Source organism: Centruroides sculpturatus, unplaced genomic scaffold (genome assembly GCF_000671375.1).
Source record: "Centruroides sculpturatus isolate CEXI.00-Female unplaced genomic scaffold, Cexi_2.0 scaffold117, whole genome shotgun sequence".
Taxonomy (NCBI): Eukaryota; Metazoa; Arthropoda; class Arachnida; order Scorpiones; family Buthidae; genus Centruroides; species Centruroides sculpturatus.
In genome coordinates, this window is record NW_019384308.1 from 201,213 (window position 1) to 222,420 (window position 21,208).

Genomic DNA, 21,208 nt, shown 5'->3' on the forward strand with positions numbered 1-21,208 from the left:
TTAACAAGAACAACATATTTGTTTGATTCTTGTTAACCATAAGTGAATAAGAAAATTTTAAATTTATAAGTTGGATTGTTAAAATGTTCTGCAAGGTAAGTTTAAGAAAGATTTTATAAGCGACAGAAGAAGAAATAAGAACATTTCATAAATAATTAGTTAAAGAAACAGGGCAAAATTTGTTTGTTGAGGCAAATATGGATCATACTTAAGGTAAACGATTAGTTAAGTAACATTTTTCATTGCTTTACACAGCATAATTCCAATAATGTGTGAAGTATCACGTGATATGTGATACATAATTGGAAATTGTTTCAAACTTGTGTATATATAGTTCTTATTGTTTGAGATACTTCAATTTAATGCCAACTTCGTAGGCAAACAAGGAGTAGCATTAAACAGATGTTCGCTTGTATTTGGTTGGTTACTTAACAATTCAGATAAACTCAAAATGTATTTTGGAAATTTATAGACTAGACGGTATGTCGGATTCATTCTGTGTTTAAAACAAACTTTTGTTTAATAGAAAAAAAATAATAAATTTATTGAGTAACATAAGGTTCTAATTGCAAACCTTAAAGGAATTTCAGTAAAGAGGTAAGTTGGCGTAGTGTTATAAGTAGGAAAGTCAGGTAAGAAACAATACTTAGTTTATTAGTTTCCTAAAACGTCACACTCAATAGAAAATCATCAATTATGCGAAGGCTAATTAAGAAAATTAAAGTTCTCACAATAAATAACTTATTTAAAAAGATGGACTATTATGATCAACAGAAAGCTAAACAATTAGTTAAGCCTGCGTTCGATTAATTAAAAAAAGGCAATAGTTTGGTGTGAGAAATTTATCACAGAAATTTTGGCTGTAAGTAGGAAAAGATCATTAGAAAAATATTTAGTAACGATATTAAGAGAGCCCGGATTAGAACCTAACTTCACCCCAGTAACACTAGATGAAGTGTAAACTTGCGTTAACATAAGTGTTAGACACGTGTTCAAGTAAATTTGCCTCGTTCAAATCTTGTTCCTGTACTTATTTATTTACAAAGGTAAGGGGGTTTTGATCCATCCCCAGTTACGCTAATGAGAATATTAAATGAATAATTGTAATTTTTATTGACTAACGCTAGTGTATTTAATACAACGACGAGTTGCGAACTGTTTATACTTATCTAAACTGCTTTCGTAATAATAAAGTTTATCTTTACATACGTCCTATAAAATAGTGTCAATATTATTTACTTTTTTCGATGCAAAACTTTCACGAGAGGACAAGAAAGAGCGATTTAGGGAGGAGGAGCACAAAGAATTTTAACTTATTAATAAAAATATATGCAATTATCAGTAGAACAGCCTAAACTTTCATTCATTCGATAACAAATATAATAAATAGGAAGCTGATACGGATATAAATATTATTGACTAGTAAAGTATTTAAAAATAGAAAGGTATTGTTCGGTACTGGGAAAGTGACGAAACGTTTTATTCGCTAGTTTGAAACTGAAACGAAGATTATTATTGGATGAGTCATTGCTTGCTTTCAGTTTTAAATCGATAATTTTTTTGTAGTTATAAATAGAAATTTCTGTTTTTAGCCTATTAAAAAAATACTTTACGTTATTTTTTGACATCGATTTAAGTTTCTGTTCAGAGTTGGATGCGAGTATTTATGGAAGCGATAACGTAGGATGAAGATGACACTCGGGATTATAATAATAATANACGAAATCGCGCGCTTACTTTACAACTTTTTAACTTTGACCCATTTGCGATTAATTCGGTGCCGTCGTTAGTTTTGACTATCAGCAATAAAAATTTCCCTAGTTTACTCCAGTTTTATGGCAGAATTTCTAACTCCTCTTCCATAAATCTTAGTTTTTTGGCTCCGCTCCAAAATAAATATATACAATACCAAGTATAAATGCGGTTAGATTCGATTCATGATTTATATTGCAGAAATTATCTCCTATCTGTATCATTCTCCTTCTGACAAGTCAAGTTCAAGTAGATAATGATGTTTATTCTTAACGCTGATTTTTCTTTCTTTTTTTTTTCTTTTTTCTTTCGAAATACAGCTTTATCACAGTTAGAAACCTCGCTTAAATAGAATGATGAATATTAATCGACGGAACTTACCTCCCCACCGATTATAAATCAATTTATTTAATCATTCGTTAATTGTCGTGGAGTGAAATTAAAGAATCGCATTGTTTTTCTATTACAGTAAAAACCTGTGTAAATCGGAATCCGCACGGTTTTCCCAGTTTGGCAAATTTCCGTTTCGAACGGGTTTCTTTTTAATCGATTCATACCGAAGAATTTTTTCTACTTAGGCAGGTTTCCGTTTTATTGAGGTTCCGTTTTGGACAGGTTGTACTGTATAGAAGCTGCTTTTTTGTGCGCTTTGAGAAAGATGATGAATATTTTTGGTTATAAGGTAGGCCTACTAGAAATATTTAGATTTTCATGCCCTTTAGCTGATGAGTGCACAAGACGATGAATAATTCCGAATTTAAGTTACCAACAGAATGAGTTAGCATTAATGTAAAATTCACGAAATAAGAAATATTTTAATCTTTCACGCAATCTCGTAAAGTAAAAATAGAAATAATAATAATAATTATTATTATTATTATTATTCCCGAGTGTCATCTTCATCCCACGTTATCGCTAATAATAATAATTATTATTATTATTTCTATTTTTACTTTACGAGATTGCGTGAAAGATTAAAATATTTCTTATTTCGTGAATTTTACATTAATGCTAACTCATTCTGTTGGTAACTTAAATTCGGAATTATTCATCGTCTTGTGCACTCATCAGCTAAAGGGCATGAAAATCTAAATATTTCTAGTAGGCCTACCTTTTAACCAAAAATATTCATCATCTTTCTCAAAGCGCACAAAAAAGCAGCTTCTATACAGTACAACCTGTCCAAAACGGAACCTCAATAAAACGGAAACCTGCCTAAGTAGAAAAAATTCTTCGGTATGAATCGATTAAAAAGAAACCCGTTCGAAACGGAAATTTGCCAAACTGGGAAAACCGTGCGGATTCCGATTTACACAGGTTTTTACTGTAATAGAAAAACAATGCGATTCTTTAATTTCACTCCACGACAATTAACGAATGATTAAATAAATTGATTTATAATCGGTGGGGAGGTAAGTTCCGTCGATTAATATTCATCATTCTATTTAAGCGAGGTTTCTAACTGTGATAAAGCTGTATTTCGAAAGAAAAAAGAAAAAAAAAAGAAAGAAAAATCAGCGTTAAGAATAAACATCATTATCTACTTGAACTTGACTTGTCAGAAGGAGAATGATACAGATAGGAGATAATTTCTGCAATATAAATCATGAATCGAATCTAACCGCATTTATACTTGGTATTGTATATATTTATTTTGGAGCGGAGCCAAAAAACTAAGATTTATGGAAGAGGAGTTAGAAATTCTGCCATAAAACTGGAGTAAACTAGGGAAATTTTTATTGCTGATAGTCAAAACTAACGACGGCACCGAATTAATCGCAAATGGGTCAAAGTTAAAAAGTTGTAAAGTAAGCGCGCGATTTCGTGGGAATTTTGGCCACGGTCTCATTTTGGCTGACATAGCCAAAAAATTTAAAGCTTTTTTTTGTTTTGTTTTTTAACTTTCGTACTGTGTGTCGAGGCCGTTTAAAATTACTGGTCACTTTACTGTTATAAATAGAGGGTATAACTAAGATAACTCACCTATAGCAATAGGCGTGATGTATTGCAACAGACGAGTTAAAGGACACTTAAAACGGTTTACAGACGTCAAGCAAGTGATGTGCAGACCTACCTGGTTACGGAGTAACGCATTGTGAACCAGTAAGGTTCGAATTAGTGCACCATTGGTTCGACCAAACTCAAAGCCTGACGGGGAAATTTTTATTTTTGAAGCAACGGTGACTGTTACCATCCAAAAAATGCGAGAAAAATTAGAAAACGAAATATCAGAATGCACGAAATTAATAAGTATGGTAAAAAAAAAAGCCATCGAACGGTATGTGCGGATTATACTCCGATTCGCATCTCATACTGCAAACATGACGTTCATTGAAGCAGTAATGGCTTAAGCTAGTTTGGAAAACTTTGTTTTTTTGTTTTTTTTTAATAATAGATTTATTTTAAAATTTGAAAAATCACGTGCATAGCACGTTCTGGACCCCGTTGGCTTACTTTCAATAGTAGTACAGTGCCATCTGCGGGAAGAATTCTTTAATTGTTTCAATGTTGTCGGGATGGCCATCGACTTCGGTTCTTTTTTTGGATTCGAGTATTTAATTTAGAATATGATTTACGCCGATTCGTGTGCTTATAGTAAACAAATATAATTAATTATTAATTAAAATACATTAAAAAGTAACAGAAAAAAATGTTTATATATAATACTTGTAGACTATCACTAGGAAAACTAAAAAGTATATTATATGAATATGTATACACTTACAGAATTTACACCCATGGCACGCAGGAGAATGAATTACGTAAATATCCAAAATTTTGGGTCCACATACGAAGATATTGGTTTAAAAAACAAGAAGAATATTGCATAAACGGAAGAGAATTATGATTTAAATCGCTCCGGTGAGGGGGACCAACGAATGATTTAGCAAATTTTTAGTACCGAAAATTTCGACACGACCTCACGTGACATAATGTCAATTCGTATTACGACCCATTGGCAAGATTATTTTCTTGTTTCTTAATACATTTAATGCGAAGTAACGAAGATAAAATTATATTAATAAAGGGAAAATAATTTCGACTCACCCTTCGCTTCTTTGTGTTTTGCTGTGCTGCGTGTCGCTCATTAAAGTTGAAGAATTTTTCTAAATTCGCGTTAAGTGCTGGAAATGAAAAAGAAATAACTTGTTAATTCAAATTATTACGTTATTCTCGCATGCTTTAATCGCGTTCAAGTTTTAAATAAATTTAAATCTCTGTTCAAAAATTATTTAAATGAAATTAAAACCGTTAAAATCGCATTTTTAAATATTACTTGGAAATAATATTTGAATAAATTATATATTTTTTTAAATATATTTTATGAGAAAATGCTGCCATCTAGTAATCGGGAACATAATTATTTTTAGTACATTTACTGAATAATGCCATGACAAACTTGTCGCTTATTGATTATCCGGAATCCCGGATAATGTAGAAGATCCCGTATAATCATATAAAATATTTAAAAATAAAAAAAAAACACTATATATCAATAGATTATATATTCTATTAGGGCCTTTCAGAGATCGGGAGAGGTTTGGTCACTTGGCTTTCCCTAAGGTTCTGCTGACCTCCATATAACAATGCTTGGTGTGTACTGTTNGTCATCACTCTCAACGAAGTAATGACGGGAATACCCATGTTGGCACCGAACGGTGTGGCCAAAACTGTTAGCGACGACAGCAGAAGTGAACCCGCGAAAATTCTCTTGGCCCCTATCATGTCGGTAAGCCACCCTCCCAACAGTTGCGTAGTAATGAAGCCATAGTAATAAGCTCCCAAGATAATACCCTGAACGGAGGGACTCCACATGAAATATCCCTGGAAAAAAATCAGCAAAATATTGTACCAAATCTTGGCTGACGAAATTTATAAAGGTCATCACGCGATTGGCTTACCTCTCGATACCTATAGGTTGTATTTTCGTAAGCTAGCGTATCCGGACATTCGTCCGATAGGGTAGTGTTAACTTCGTGAGATTCCAAAGCGGTTAAATTGACCATAGCCACAATGGCTAAGTTGAGAACGACTCTATGAGTGTAGAGCAGGCACAGACTCCAGAAGGTTAAAAATGTCAGCACGTATCTGGTGGGGATCCATTCTGAAAGTAGAAACGACTTGATGTATACTCTAAGTTTTACATGGGTATTCACCTTCAACTGCTTCAAGTAGATCCCAAATTTCTGGCTTATTTTTTTAGATTATGAATAATTCGTACAATTTATGGTGTTGGAGAGGGATTATTCTGTGTGTCTTGTTCTAGAAGCAGTCGAGAACCTAAACGTACCTCTCGTAATAAACGCGTTATGTGTAATCGATCTCCGCATTTCGAATAACAGAATAAAAACAAACACGTTAAATTTGGTTTATAACAATCTGTTGCAGAAGCGATCGTAGGATTCGACGTATGATTGGTCAGACAGGGATATAGACAATACGATTGGTAGATTATCGATGACGCAATGTTCTCGTAGTGTTGGCGCTCCGTGTGAATCGACCTTGACTATTTTTTTTTTTTTTCACTTTCCCAGATCCCAACTTTTTAAAATCGAAATTATTTAGTAAGAATTTCAACTACTGTATTAAATAAAATTGTCGACACTTGATTAAAATATGGCGAAATTTAAGGCTAGTTATTCTAGTATAGCGGGACCTCTAGGAGGTCGAGAAGGGCTCAGAAGCTTAATTTTCTGAGGCCTGCAGTATATCGAAAATACAGAGGATGGTTAGAAATTTGTATTCTGTTTCTTAGATAATTAAATCTAACAAGAAACGTGATTTTTCTTGATACACAAGAAATGTTTTTATCAGACCGTGCCGCGATATCCCGATTAATTTTCAAAAAAGCTGGACTTACCTGTGGGTTTTTCGGCCGTGGTGGACGACTTGGATTCCATCTTGTCTAGTGATGCCATATTTTGGATATTCGTATGGTCCTAATTGTCACTGCAAAGAGAACAATACTTTATATAGTCATTTGTAACGCACTAACCGGCGTGATATTAGCTGATAAAGTGGAATATCCCTGATAAAGCGGAATATCCCTGATAAAGCATTCATTATCAATATCAAAATGACAAGTCGGATTAACAAATTTTAGGAGATATTCTCCTAGCCACCGTTTAGTCACAGCGGGTCGTGTAATTCTCGTATTTCTTTCGTGTGGGATCCTAATCACATTTTACTCCTGATTTATTGCACAGTTTCGCAAAAATATGTATTAAATATTGCAAAAATGTGCGCATAAATAATATATTTATTCGATTCGTATTCTTATGTAAAGTTGTTGTTGTTATGTTATAGCCGGGTGTTAGCGAGTCTAACGAAATTTCGCGTTGCGTGTTTTTCGACTTTACAAAATCGAAATCGTTACGTTTGTTGAACCCCTCTTGCTAAAATATCAGAGAAAAATTCCTTCGTAGGAATTTTCCTTCAAATAAGGCTCCAGGTTGAGTTACAGATTCGTACATTAAGCATCGTAAGGAAAGAAATGAATCACTATTGATTCACTTTAAAGGGGTATTAACGATTCGCTTTAAGCCGAGTCCATAAATTATGTAATGCAAATATGTGGGTGGGTATTCGGGCAATCGTTACAAGGGTGAGCGTGTGTACAAAAACGTTACGTCTCAACCCTGGGTAGGTAGCAGAATGATTCCAGTTTTGCTTCCGAAGTGTTGCTAGCGAACCGTACTGTTTATATTACTGTTTTTTTCGCGTCATACAATAAAATTATACGTTCGGTACCCCGTGCTGGGCATTATTCCTTAGTACAATTAAGAGGATCGATCGAGGATACGATTACGTAATTTCCGAGTAGCTTTGTAGGGAATGGCATGGTGTTGAAAAGTATAAAAACAACGTTACGTAATTTACGGATCACCTCAATATTAAAGGGAAATTCGAAATATTTATTATTGTAGCCGTCTTCGAAATGTTACAATTAGCGAGGTTGAGGCCGAAGATTTAAATTATTTTTTTAAATCTGTTAACTGTATTCCTAAGATAGTACTTAACAGTAATAAGAGATGTTTATCTCGTGCTCGTTTACTTTGTAGTAAGTGAGCGTGAAGACTACAAGCATTTTACATCGAATTTTCAGTTTTGCAATATACAGGGTGCTTCAAAAAATGTTAACAATATGGAAGTAACTTGTCGAATTTGCAATGTAGTGCAGTACGTTGCAAATCCTCAAAGTACGACCCCTTCTCCATATAAGTGTATAAACACCCTGTATAAGTATGGATAGTACAAACTCAGGTGGTCAGTAGGAGCATTTGTTTAAAAAACAAAAAGTATTGTTGATTTAGAAAGGGGTACGTGTAAATACTAGGACGCGTTTAAACATTAACGTAGACGATCTGTGATAACAGCTGTTGTTTAATAAAGTATTATGATAACTATTATAGACGCGCTTCTAATTAAATATACGCTAACACAATATTCTCTTATTGCAAATGTAATTTGCAGTATTACAGAAAATACCAAGGCTGCAGTAGTAGCGAGTAAGAATGATATTTTGTCTGCAATGATTTTTTTACTCGTATACGAAAACGAATTAACGAAATTTAACAGAATTACTAAAGAAATTGTCATATTTATAGATTCGTTAAAGATAAAACGATTTTTTTCCCTTTCTGTTTTTGTATTTCCTTGCCGTTTAGATACTAAGTAAACGGAGATTAAGGTGTCATTTGCCACGCAAGCAGTTAAATAGCTAGCAGTAATATCTACTTATTACATAATTTTCGTTTGTATGAAGCAATTTATTGTTAATCCATATAAAAATATCGAAGTAAATTTTAAAAGATGTGGTAAAGTATTTTTCTCGTATTTTTATACCGACTGACAATTTGCTATTGCTAATATTTACTAACAGTTGTTCTAAACTATTTTTTTTTGTATACAGTTACTATATACAGTACTTAATATTTTGGATAAATGATTAAAATTATCATTAAACTATTTTGTTTAATGCGTTAATGCCCCGAATATCAGTCAAGTTACGCAATTGTCGTGGTTTAGAATTAAACGCACGTGTCGAGTTTTTGGTGCTAATTCCATTTTAAATTAGCGAGTTCTCTTCAGTTTTTAGCTCTAGTGCAAATCTACGTTGTCACACGATTAAATAATGACGCGAAATTATTGTACTAACCAGCTATTTTATCAATTTTATCTAAGCCGAGTAAAAGCTGTTAACTGCAATAAATAGACGGAGTATAAACAAAGCTGCTAATTTCGTGCGCTCCCAAGGAAACTTAAGCTAAGTTCCCGATCCCGTGTTACGTAAATACAAACTGCGACAATACCAACACAGTAAACAGAGCTTCGTTTTAACTAGAATCACAATAAAGTAGTACAATCTGCATATTTTACGATGGAACCACGAAAAACGCGACTCGTCTATCATCATTGGTTATCGTTTTACATCAAGAGGAATCGAACAGAAGCTAATTTTCAGAAGTGTCAATTCAGATTTTTTATGGCCATTTTACTGTACGAAATAATCTATCTGAAGTTAAAATTACGGTGCGTTTGATAGAGCACTTAATTGGTCTTCAATGGTGGCACCGGGTTAGGAAAATCAATCTCTTGGTATCTCAGAAAAGTAGCATATGGAAGTTTATCTTTTGGGTCGCGACTTATTTTTTCTTCCTTTTATAAACAAGACTTTAGCTATATACTTAAGAAATTATCCGGCACGGCGCTAATTCTTTTTTGGTATTTTTCCACCGAGTTTTCTTATCGGGATCCATTACGGTTCAAACGTCCTCGACGTTCAATGGAGGAAGGGAGTGCCACAAAAAATTCACTCGTCCTTCCTGCTATTTGAGTGTGGCTTAAGAATTTTTTTTTCCTTTCCTTCGGACGGAATTCGTTTATCTAACGTAAAATGCATGAGGTACAGGGAGGTCATATTACTTATCTGATCATTTTCATCACCGCTATTTGCCGTATTTATATATATATCGATCAAGCGATTATGTAGCAAACTCTTCTTTGTGCTCTTCTTTTCGAAAACTACATCCAACCTTTAAGCAAGGTTAAAGTCGAACGTTTCTCACATAATGTTTTTTTATTTTTATTTTTTGTTTATTGCTTGGAGAAAAAAGACAGGAAGGAATTACTTACTCGAAAATTATCCTCTTTGTATCCCAATTAACATAAATTTCTTTAGATTTATCCTCTTTATCGGAAGGTCATCTGCTGAATTTTTGTGCTTTTTCTTACTCGAGGTACCCGATTTTTTTCCGTAAAATGGCTAATCTGGTAAATTTCCGCACCGGTCGAGTGTAGTCAGAACTTGCCCCTCCCGCTTTAAACGAATTTATAATTAAGATTTTGGTAGCTGTAAAGTTTCCTCCCGCGTTAAACCCAAAATTTCAAGAGAAATTAAAGAAGCAAACTTACTTCTTGGGGGTTCAGCAGTGGGAAAGATTGGCAAAATTTTTCGGCATCCGTAGCATGAAGCGGGTGGAAAGTGCAGCCAAATCTAACTAAGAAAGAGGGAAAACACTTACAACTAGTGGAAAGATGAAGGACAAACGAAGACTAATGTATCATCCGGTTTGAATGCGGGTGACGTCAACGGATCCAGGGCCGGACCGTCCAATTCGGTGATGCCATGGAGAGCACGGGTTCCCTTAACCGTTCCGGGCCACTCTACCTGAACTCAATGGCTGGGCAGGATGGAAAGAATCGTGTTGACGTCACGGGCTAGAGAGGACGAGTTCAGAGTGCACGAGGTCATTTTACCTCTATATCGCCTCTTATATAAATATAGATAGGATCGAATACATTGACACCGAAGATGTCCTGCCGACAGATGAAGCACGTCCATGAGTGAGAAAGGCTCCAACTGCAAGAATGCCCCGCTTTATAAAGGTAATCCGGAGTGTTTGTGGCGGCCATTACACGTTCCTCTTTGATGGCATTCGGTCAGGATAGAGACGTGGAGTGGGTCCATGTACTCTTCGAGTCCTTGGACCTGTTTGTGGTCGAGCCGGAGAAGGACGCTCTTATTTGCCATGTTAATTGAATCTAACAAGGCGTTTTTTGTGACTTTTGACAGATTATATCAAGTACTGTCCGATATTTTTTCTTTTTAATTTAATTCGATATAACCCTTGAAACGAAGAAATAAAGAATTTTTGGTTCTGACTCTTGTGTGGAGACGGAAACGTTTTTTAATTTTTTTTTCTTTTTTTTGGTAGATTTTTACGGCATATTTCCAGTTATTTTTGCTGAAATAAAACTCTAGAATTTTTTTAAAGTCGTAAATTGTTAAGAATCCAACATTTATTAACGAAATTATGTTGTATTGTTTAACTCAATGGTGTGGTAGCATTTTCAAAGATATATTTCTAAGAAAGATTAAGTATATTTAATGCGATAAGAGCTCATAAAATTCACATTCTTTTAGTTTTTATCGCCTTTTGCATCAAACCAGACACTGAAACTTAAATTTAGTAGCAGTTTTTGTGGAAAAATAGTAATATTTGAATAATTAACGAAACTATTGAAAATAGAGCTTAAAAATCACAAAAATATTCACAAAATAACTGTTCAACATCTAATTTGTATGTTTTAATTGAGTTAGGAGGTTGAAATCTCCTGCTTTTGTGTACAGATTTTTACTTTATCAACACGAGAATACACCAGATACATCTTAATTCAATCGTTCTAAAGCTTTAGTAAACAATTTTCGAACGTCTTTTGTGGAAAATACCTGATAAATCTAAAAATTAAATTAAAAAATAATTGCTAAAATGTATTTTCTAAGTAAATTTTCTCTTTATGGGTTTTATATTAAGTAACAATTGCATAAAGTTATTTAAAATTCGGCCTACTGCGTTATACAATACAAGAATTTTCCAGTCGAACAAATCGAAATTCAATTATGAAACAGGTGTACACAGCATTTGCCGCATTTCATAATTCTTAAAATTGCACATCAAAATATAAAGTAAAAAGGAAAAAAAAAAGCGTTGGAATGTCTGTCGGTTGCAAGAAAATCTAATTGTATTTATTATTTCTCGGATTTCTACAGAATTGTAATTTTTCCTCCTGCTTTCCGTCGGAATGTCTGTTCGCCAGATTTAAATTAATTGAAATTATTGTTAGAGTAATTTCTATTGACAAAAGTACTGTTTATCTCGGTTGTTACCAAGCTCTCATCAAGGTCGAGTATCGACTCTTACACAACCAAGAGGTTTTAAGATAGACATAATTTAAGAGAAAACGAGAGAACAACTGATTTACGGCTGTTGTAAAGTAAGATTTAAGAGAATCGACAACGACGGAGATAATACTATTTTCTTTTTCAGTTTAAACCCGTTTAAACTGGTATTTTTTAATATATATATATTTTTTCCTGTAATAGTTATTCAATGACGACTAGTCGAAAGGGTTTTTATTAACTGATCGTTCAAATTTGTAAGTAGACTTGATATAAAGTACAGTGTTAACAAGAACAACATATTTGTTTGATTCTTGTTAACCATAAGTGAATAAGAAAATTTTAAATTTATAAGTTGGATTGTTAAAATGTTCTGCAAGGTAAGTTTAAGAAAGATTTTATAAGCGACAGAAGAAGAAATAAGAACATTTCATAAATAATTAGTTAAAGAAACAGGGCAAAATTTGTTTGTTGAGGCAAATATGGATCATACTTAAGGTAAACGATTAGTTAAGTAACATTTTTCATTGCTTTACACAGCATAATTCCAATAATGTGTGAAGTATCACGTGATATGTGATACATAATTGGAAATTCTTTCAAACTTGTGTATATATAGTTCTTATTGTTTGAGATACTTCAATTTAATGCCAACTTCGTAGGCAAACAAGGAGTAGCATTAAACAGATGTTCGCTTGTATTTGGTTGGTTACTTAACAATTCAGATAAACTCAAAATGTATTTTGGAAATTTATAGACTAGACGGTATGTCGGATTCATTCTGTGTTTAAAACAAACTTTTGTTTAATAGAAAAAAAATAATAAATTTATTGAGTAACATAAGGTTCTAATTGCAAACCTTAAAGGAATTTCAGTAAAGAGGTAAGTTGGCTAGTGTTATAAGTAGGAAAGTCAGGTAAGAAACAATACTTAGTTTATTAGTTTCCTAAAACGTCACACTCAATAGAAAATCATCAATTATGCGAAGGCTAATTAAGAAAATTAAAGTTCTCACAATAAATAACTTATTTAAAAAGATGGACTATTATGATCAACAGAAAGCTAAACAATTAGTTAAGCCTGCGTTCGATTAATTAAAAAAAGGCAATAGTTTGGTGTGAGAAATTTATCACAGAAATTTTGGCTGTAAGTAGGAAAAGATCATTAGAAAAATATTTAGTAACGATATTAAGAGAGCCCGGATTAGAACCTAACTTCACCCCAGTAACACTAGATGAAGTGTAAACTTGCGTTAACATAAGTGTTAGACACGTGTTCAAGTAAATTTGCCTCGTTCAAATCTTGTTCCTGTACTTATTTATTTACAAAGGTAAGGGGGTTTTGATCCATCCCCAGTTACGCTAATGAGAATATTAAATGAATAATTGTAATTTTTATTGACTAACGCTAGTGTATTTAATACAACGACGAGTTGCGAACTGTTTATACTTATCTAAACTGCTTTCGTAATAATAAAGTTTATCTTTACATACGTCCTATAAAATAGTGTCAATATTATTTACTTTTTTCGATGCAAAACTTTCACGAGAGGACAAGAAAGAGCGATTTAGGGAGGAGGAGCACAAAGAATTTTAACTTATTAATAAAAATATATGCAATTATCAGTAGAACAGCCTAAACTTTCATTCATTCGATAACAAATATAATAAATAGGAAGCTGATACGGATATAAATATTATTGACTAGTAAAGTATTTAAAAATAGAAAGGTATTGTTCGGTACTGGGAAAGTGACGAAACGTTTTATTCGCTAGTTTGAAACTGAAACGAAGATTATTATTGGATGAGTCATTGCTTGCTTTCAGTTTTAAATCGATAATTTTTTTGTAGTTATAAATAGAAATTTCTGTTTTTAGCCTATTAAAAAAATACTTTACGTTATTTTTTGACATCGATTTAAGTTTCTGTTCAGAGTTGGATGCGAGTATTTATGGAAGCGATAACGTAGGATGAAGATGACACTCGGGATTATAATAATNCCTTTAGCTGATGAGTGCACAAGACGATGAATAATTCCGAATTTAAGTTACCAACAGAATGAGTTAGCATTAATGTAAAATTCACGAAATAAGAAATATTTTAATCTTTCACGCAATCTCGTAAAGTAAAAATAGAAATAATAATAATAATTATTATTATTATTATTATTCCCGAGTGTCATCTTCATCCCACGTTATCGCTAATAATAATAATTATTATTATTATTTCTATTTTTACTTTACGAGATTGCGTGAAAGATTAAAATATTTCTTATTTCGTGAATTTTACATTAATGCTAACTCATTCTGTTGGTAACTTAAATTCGGAATTATTCATCGTCTTGTGCACTCATCAGCTAAAGGGCATGAAAATCTAAATATTTCTAGTAGGCCTACCTTATAACCAAAAATATTCATCATCTTTCTCAAAGCGCACAAAAAAGCAGCTTCTATACAGTACAACCTGTCCAAAACGGAACCTCAATAAAACGGAAACCTGCCTAAGTAGAAAAAATTCTTCGGTATGAATCGATTAAAAAGAAACCCGTTCGAAACGGAAATTTGCCAAACTGGGAAAACCGTGCGGATTCCGATTTACACAGGTTTTTACTGTAATAGAAAAACAATGCGATTCTTTAATTTCACTCCACGACAATTAACGAATGATTAAATAAATTGATTTATAATCGGTGGGGAGGTAAGTTCCGTCGATTAATATTCATCATTCTATTTAAGCGAGGTTTCTAACTGTGATAAAGCTGTATTTCGAAAGAAAAAAGAAAAAAAAAAGAAAGAAAAATCAGCGTTAAGAATAAACATCATTATCTACTTGAACTTGACTTGTCAGAAGGAGAATGATACAGATAGGAGATAATTTCTGCAATATAAATCATGAATCGAATCTAACCGCATTTATACTTGGTATTGTATATATTTATTTTGGAGCGGAGCCAAAAAACTAAGATTTATGGAAGAGGAGTTAGAAATTCTGCCATAAAACTGGAGTAAACTAGGGAAATTTTTATTGCTGATAGTCAAAACTAACGACGGCACCGAATTAATCGCAAATGGGTCAAAGTTAAAAAGTTGTAAAGTAAGCGCGCGATTTCGTGGGAATTTTGGCCACGGTCTCATTTTGGCTGACATAGCCAAAAAATTTAAAGCTTTTTTATGTTTTGTTTTTTAACTTTCGTACTGTGTGTCGAGGCCGTTTAAAATTACTGGTCACTTTACTGTTATAAATAGAGGGTATAACTAAGATAACTCACCTATAGCAATAGGCGTGATGTATTGCAACAGACGAGTTAAAGGACACTTAAAACGGTTTACAGACGTCAAGCAAGTGATGTGCAGACCTACCTGGTTACGGAGTAACGCATTGTGAACCAGTAAGGTTCGAATTAGTGCACCATTGGTTCGACCAAACTCAAAGCCTGACGGGGAAATTTTTATTTTTGAAGCAACGGTGACTGTTACCATCCAAAAAATGCGAGAAAAATTAGAAAACGAAATATCAGAATGCACGAAATTAATAAGTATGGTAAAAAAAAAAGCCATCGAACGGTATGTGCGGATTATACTCCGATTCGCATCTCATACTGCAAACATGACGTTCATTGAAGCAGTAATGGCTTAAGCTAGTTTGGAAAACTTTGTTTTTTTTTTTTTTTTAATAATAGATTTATTTTAAAATTTGAAAAATCACGTGCATAGCACGTTCTGGACCCCGTTGGCTTACTTTCAATAGTAGTACAGTGCCATCTGCGGGAAGAATTCTTTAATTGTTTCAATGTTGTCGGGATGGCCATCGACTTCGGTTCTTTTTTTGGATTCGAGTATTTAATTTAGAATATGATTTACGCCGATTCGTGTGCTTATAGTAAACAAATATAATTAATTATTAATTAAAATACATTAAAAAGTAACAGAAAAAAATGTTTATATATAATACTTGTAGACTATCACTAGGAAAACTAAAAAGTATATTATATGAATATGTATACACTTACAGAATTTACACCCATGGCACGCAGGAGAATGAATTACGTAAATATCCAAAATTTTGGGTCCACATACGAAGATATTGGTTTAAAAAACAAGAAGAATATTGCATAAACGGAAGAGAATTATGATTTAAATCGCTCCGGTGAGGGGGACCAACGAATGATTTAGCAAATTTTTAGTACCGAAAATTTCGACACGACCTCACGTGACATAATGTCAATTCGTATTACGACCCATTGGCAAGATTATTTTCTTGTTTCTTAATACATTTAATGCGAAGTAACGAAGATAAAATTATATTAATAAAGGGAAAATAATTTCGACTCACCCTTCGCTTCTTTGTGTTTTGCTGTGCTGCGTGTCGCTCATTAAAGTTGAAGAATTTTTCTAAATTCGCGTTAAGTGCTGGAAATGAAAAAGAAATAACTTGTTAATTCAAATTATTACGTTATTCTCGCATGCTTTAATCGCGTTCAAGTTTTAAATAAATTTAAATCTCTGTTCAAAAATTATTTAAATGAAATTAAAACCGTTAAAATCGCATTTTTAAATATTACTTGGAAATAATATTTGAATAAATTATATATTTTTTTAAATATATTTTATGAGAAAATGCTGCCATCTAGTAATCGGGAACATAATTATTTTTAGTACATTTACTGAATAATGCCATGACAAACTTGTCGCTTATTGATTATCCGGAATCCCGGATAATGTAGAAGATCCCGTATAATCATATAAAATATTTAAAAATAAAAAAAAAACACTATATATCAATAGATTATATATTCTATTAGGGCCTTTCAGAGATCGGGAGAGGTTTGGTCACTTGGCTTTCCCTAAGGTTCTGCTGACCTCCATATAACAATGCTTGGTGTGTACTGTTACGTCCAATGTTTTAAACGATCGTCTCTTCATTTTGGGGGCATTATTTTTAATTAAGTGTCCCGGATAATCGAGAATATATTTTATTATTAATGTATGATAGAGTAGTTAATTACTTCCACCATGTGATGGCAAAGAACGGAGCGGGAGTAAGCCCACTTGAATAGAATTAGATCATGTATAAATAAAAGGGGTTAGCGTCATTGCTTAATAGATTTAACCTTTCGTGACGTCATAGCCTTGTTTAAGTGGATTAATGTTTACTGAATGGTAATAAACATTTATTAATTAGCATCGGGAAGCATTCCTGTAAACAAAGTTAAAACAGATTTTAAAAAAATGGTATTTTGGTTTAAATTAAATTGCCTTGATTACAATTAGACATGAAGAAAATCCACGCTGGTGAGGCGCGAACCCGCGACCGGCCAACGATGTTTAATGGCTTTATCCACCGGTCACTGATAGACTGATTTTTTTATAAGGGCAGCTGAAAACTTATAGGGTTAAATATGGGCAGAAGATATGTCCAGAAATATTTTAGCTAGATTTAAATACTACGTGGAAGCCGATTCAAACAATTATTTAGATTAATTAAAGTACACGAAATTTATCTAGAAACGCATTAATGCGTGGACACACCCGTTCTCGCCTTACACTATGTCTTATTACTGTCTGTGTATCTATATAATACCACTAAAGAAATTGCGTGGGGGGCCTCGAAAGTGCATAAACGGTCCCGAATTTAGTACACGTTTCAGATTCTAATCGACAAAAATTAGTGATGTAAACAGTTACTTTGAGATGCAGTTCCCATCTTCTTCTATTAGATTTATCAGTAATTATAATCTTAAAAAATCGTTTGATCTTGACATAGTTACAAAGCTGAATATCGGCATTATGTTTCATAGTGTTTTGCTTGGATTGATTTTTTACAACGATATTTATTTGTCAATCATTGCCACTCCACATTAAACCTCAACCTGATGATAAAAGTAAATGTGAAGGATGCAGTTTATGAATAGTCTAAATGTTTTTTTTTTTTTTTTAATTTATTATAATGGGAAAAGTAACGATTCTCAGAATCTAAATGATGATATTAAGTAACAAAACAAAGCAAGATCCTAGCATAAAAATGAATTCTTTTCGGTAGGTTTACTTATTCAGAGTACTAGTAACAATTAAAACGTAACGTTTGGTTTGATGCAACGCAACAATGTGATCTTCCAAACAGGAGATCAGGAGAGAACCATGACCTGTGTTTAATGGTTCTACCACTTATTCACTGTTGAGCAAAACTGACGTAACACTGTACAAGGGCAGATTTGGGGATACCTAGGACGCAGCTGCACCCCCTTCTGGGTGTTTTCCGAGAGAAGCCGGGTATGTCAGATAGTAAAAAATTTTGTATGGCATATTCTTTCTTTTCTGTATCCTTTAATGTGTGTGTAGACGGATTTTTATCGGGTAGCTATCAGGTGTAGGGTTATTAATATTATGATAATTTCTAATATTTATTTCGTAAAGTCCTCGAGAATCGAATAGAAGACAGTAGGGTATGTTTATCTCCCATTTTCCAACTTGAATATTGTCTGTTCCTGTTTTATTAAATTATATCGTGATAGGTGCTCGAGGATTCATTCATTTATAGAATTCTTCCTTCTCTAAATAATTTACTCGGAAGGTATTGGTCAAGAAGAAATAGAAAAATCAAAGTAATCTTATTAAAATCATGCTCACATAGCACGGCAATAAAAATAATCCTTTTGAAATATCTAAAGTTATATAAAAAGATGTTTTGAAAGAGGATAGTTTAAAAATCATACCATTAACTCTTAGCAGTGTCAATCTGATACACGGTCCTGTAAATGCAAACCGAGTTTTTATAACACACGAAGTATGGCAACTACAGAATTATTATAAAATTATATTGAGTTATAAGTAAACGTGTAATCCTATATAATACATAAATTACTTCATTTCCGGTAAAGAAAATTACAGTATAATATCGGGACACATTACACAATTATTTAATAACAAATTATCCGATTATATAATCGAAGAGAAAATGTAAAGTGAAACACTTTTTAAACGGGGTCTTGGCCATGTAACGAAGTTCCGACCCAATCTGTATTGAGTACATCGAAACTATAGAATTGAATTGTGATGCAAATTCGGTATGTTCTATCAAACTAAAAGTAAAATGTCATATAGAGTAAAACCTGACAAGTTAAACACTCTTATCCCGGATACCTCTCTAAATTGAACTGTTAAAAAGGTATGACAATACGTAATCAAGTGTGTATTTAAGGACACCTCTTTAAACTGGACGCAGTTTTTGTGCCCGGTTGTTTTCAGTTCCGTTTAAAGAGTATTCGCCATTCCAAGTAATGTCTGTAACAGTTTCACAGGAAAGAAAGATTTAAAAAAGAGTAGATTTTTATGGAAATATTTGCAGTCCCGAGTGAATAACCTTACATATTAAAACGGGTATCGTTAGCTATTCCAACACCAATGAATAGATTATAGGCGTAGATAAAACACTGTATATTGTGGGATGAAGTCCTTCTAGTTACTGATATATTCTAGATTTCAAAATATGTTTACTTGTAAAATATCATCGAAATATTTTCCTAATTTTGACACATTCTTAATGACATATGGGGTAACAAAATTTGAATATTTATTTTTTAAATTTGATATTTGACTTCTAAATAAATTGTGATGCGATATTTACTTTAATATTCTTGCAGTTCTTTTACTTATCGTTTCGTAAATTTCTCTGCTAGACCCGTTTCTCGTTACGTCTGTGACAGCATATTTTCAACTCGTTATACAGTATAATTATATTACATACTCGATATAATCAACTACCCCTCGTTATATCGCGCATATAGGGAGACGAACCGATATATCAGATGGCGATATAATTGACGTATTGGGTAAAGCGCTTTTATCTTTGAAAGCGATATAAAGAGGGACTACTGTTTCAACAAATAACACTATTGGAGAACCATAAGTTAAATATATTCTATTGAATCAGCTCAATTTTTGGCTTAAGACAAACTTTGGTAGAAGTTACTTTTAAGTAAATTTGCAGGCATTCAAGTGTGTAAATAAATGAACTAAAAACGGAAATTAAAATTTAAAAAAAGAATTCGATTTCACTTACTATTCAATAACTTCATTTACGTAGAAAATCCATTAAATATTTATATGCATTAAAAAATTCCTGTTAGAGGTATAAACAGTAAACAGATAGAGAATTTGTGATGAATAGGAATAATATTGAATATCGTTGCTGTTTTTATCATAAATTTCCTGTTAATCGATTTTAGTGCAAATAAATAAATAATAATAATTTAATTAATATAAATGAGATGTTTTTGAAAAATAATTGATTAGTGAATATTTCGTATGATAATACGAAGTATTATGTGGTTCCTCTGATAAATAGTTTAAACATTGCTTTTTCAGATTTAAATGTCCTAAAAACATTTGTTTAAAAAAGCTTTTTAAATGTAAGCAGATCATATTTTTTTCTTAATGTACATTAAGAAAGTTGAGTACATTATCAAACTATAAATTGTCACCTTGGGACAAAAAATATTTAAAGCAGCATTTCTTCAATTATTTACGATGAAAATTTATTATTATTCAATTCTAATAAATCTGATTCCTCTGTTTATAATCATTAATAAACCATTACTTCTAATAACTCTTAAATCATCATTCTCCTGGAACTGTCAGTGGGAAAACAGAACAACCTTATAACTTTGGCTGACGAATTTTTACAATTCGGTGCTGAATACCAAACCATTTAAAAAAATAGATAACAAGAAATTCGACTAATCGAGATCGAAAAAAAAATCAATAACTAAATTCGCTCTAGAAAACACTGTACACAGAATCTCAAAGGACCCAATATGGCGACTGCCAAGATGCATTACGGTATCGTGTCAGACCTTGTGTTTATAGCACGTGAGTACTTTTTTAAATGACTTTTTGTATCGTATTTATTCATTTCAGTTTTATTTTTCGAGTTTTTTTGTAATACANTGAACTATTAGTACTTAAGTATGTAAAAATTTATTACATTTCATGTTGTACGAGGGTTTTACCCAATTCTCGAACCGTGTCAGAGTGAATCCGTGCTATAAAAGTACCGTGTTATACGGGGGATGGTACCAATTCTCGAACCGTGTTAGAGCGAATCCGTGCTATAGAAGTGCCGTGTTATACGGGGGTTACCTGTACATGCTATATTTATGCATTTAACTGTTGTTGTTCAAAACATTAACAGTTTTATTTTTTAAAAAATCATTTCTAACTTTTACTTTTTTTTTTATCCATTTCTATCAGTTAAAGATATTATTTTTCTTTTTAAA

General features: G+C 32.6%; 1 protein-coding gene across 6 annotated transcripts in view; it reads right to left on the bottom strand.

Annotated features, from left to right (window-relative positions):
• Positions 1 to 21,208, bottom strand: part of LOC111620157 (sialin-like) — a 59,456-nt gene that overhangs the window by 8,715 nt on the left and 29,533 nt on the right. For 3 of the 6 annotated variants that reach the window (XM_023362040.1, XM_023362069.1, XM_023362055.1), the window contains 4 exons: positions 16,267 to 16,343; positions 6,614 to 6,702; positions 5,655 to 5,857; positions 5,366 to 5,577 (listed from right to left, as the gene is read on the bottom strand). In XM_023362040.1, coding sequence (XP_023217808.1) covers positions 5,366 to 5,577; positions 5,655 to 5,857; positions 6,614 to 6,671 — 473 coding nt within the window. In that variant the 5' untranslated portion in view covers positions 6,672 to 6,702; positions 16,267 to 16,343. Of the gene's footprint in view, positions 1 to 4,800; positions 4,894 to 5,365; positions 5,578 to 5,654; positions 5,858 to 6,613; positions 6,703 to 10,167; positions 10,958 to 16,266; positions 16,344 to 21,208 lie in introns of those variants that run through there. The other 3 variants (XM_023362088.1, XM_023362079.1, XM_023362048.1) reach the window with 3 other exon arrangements.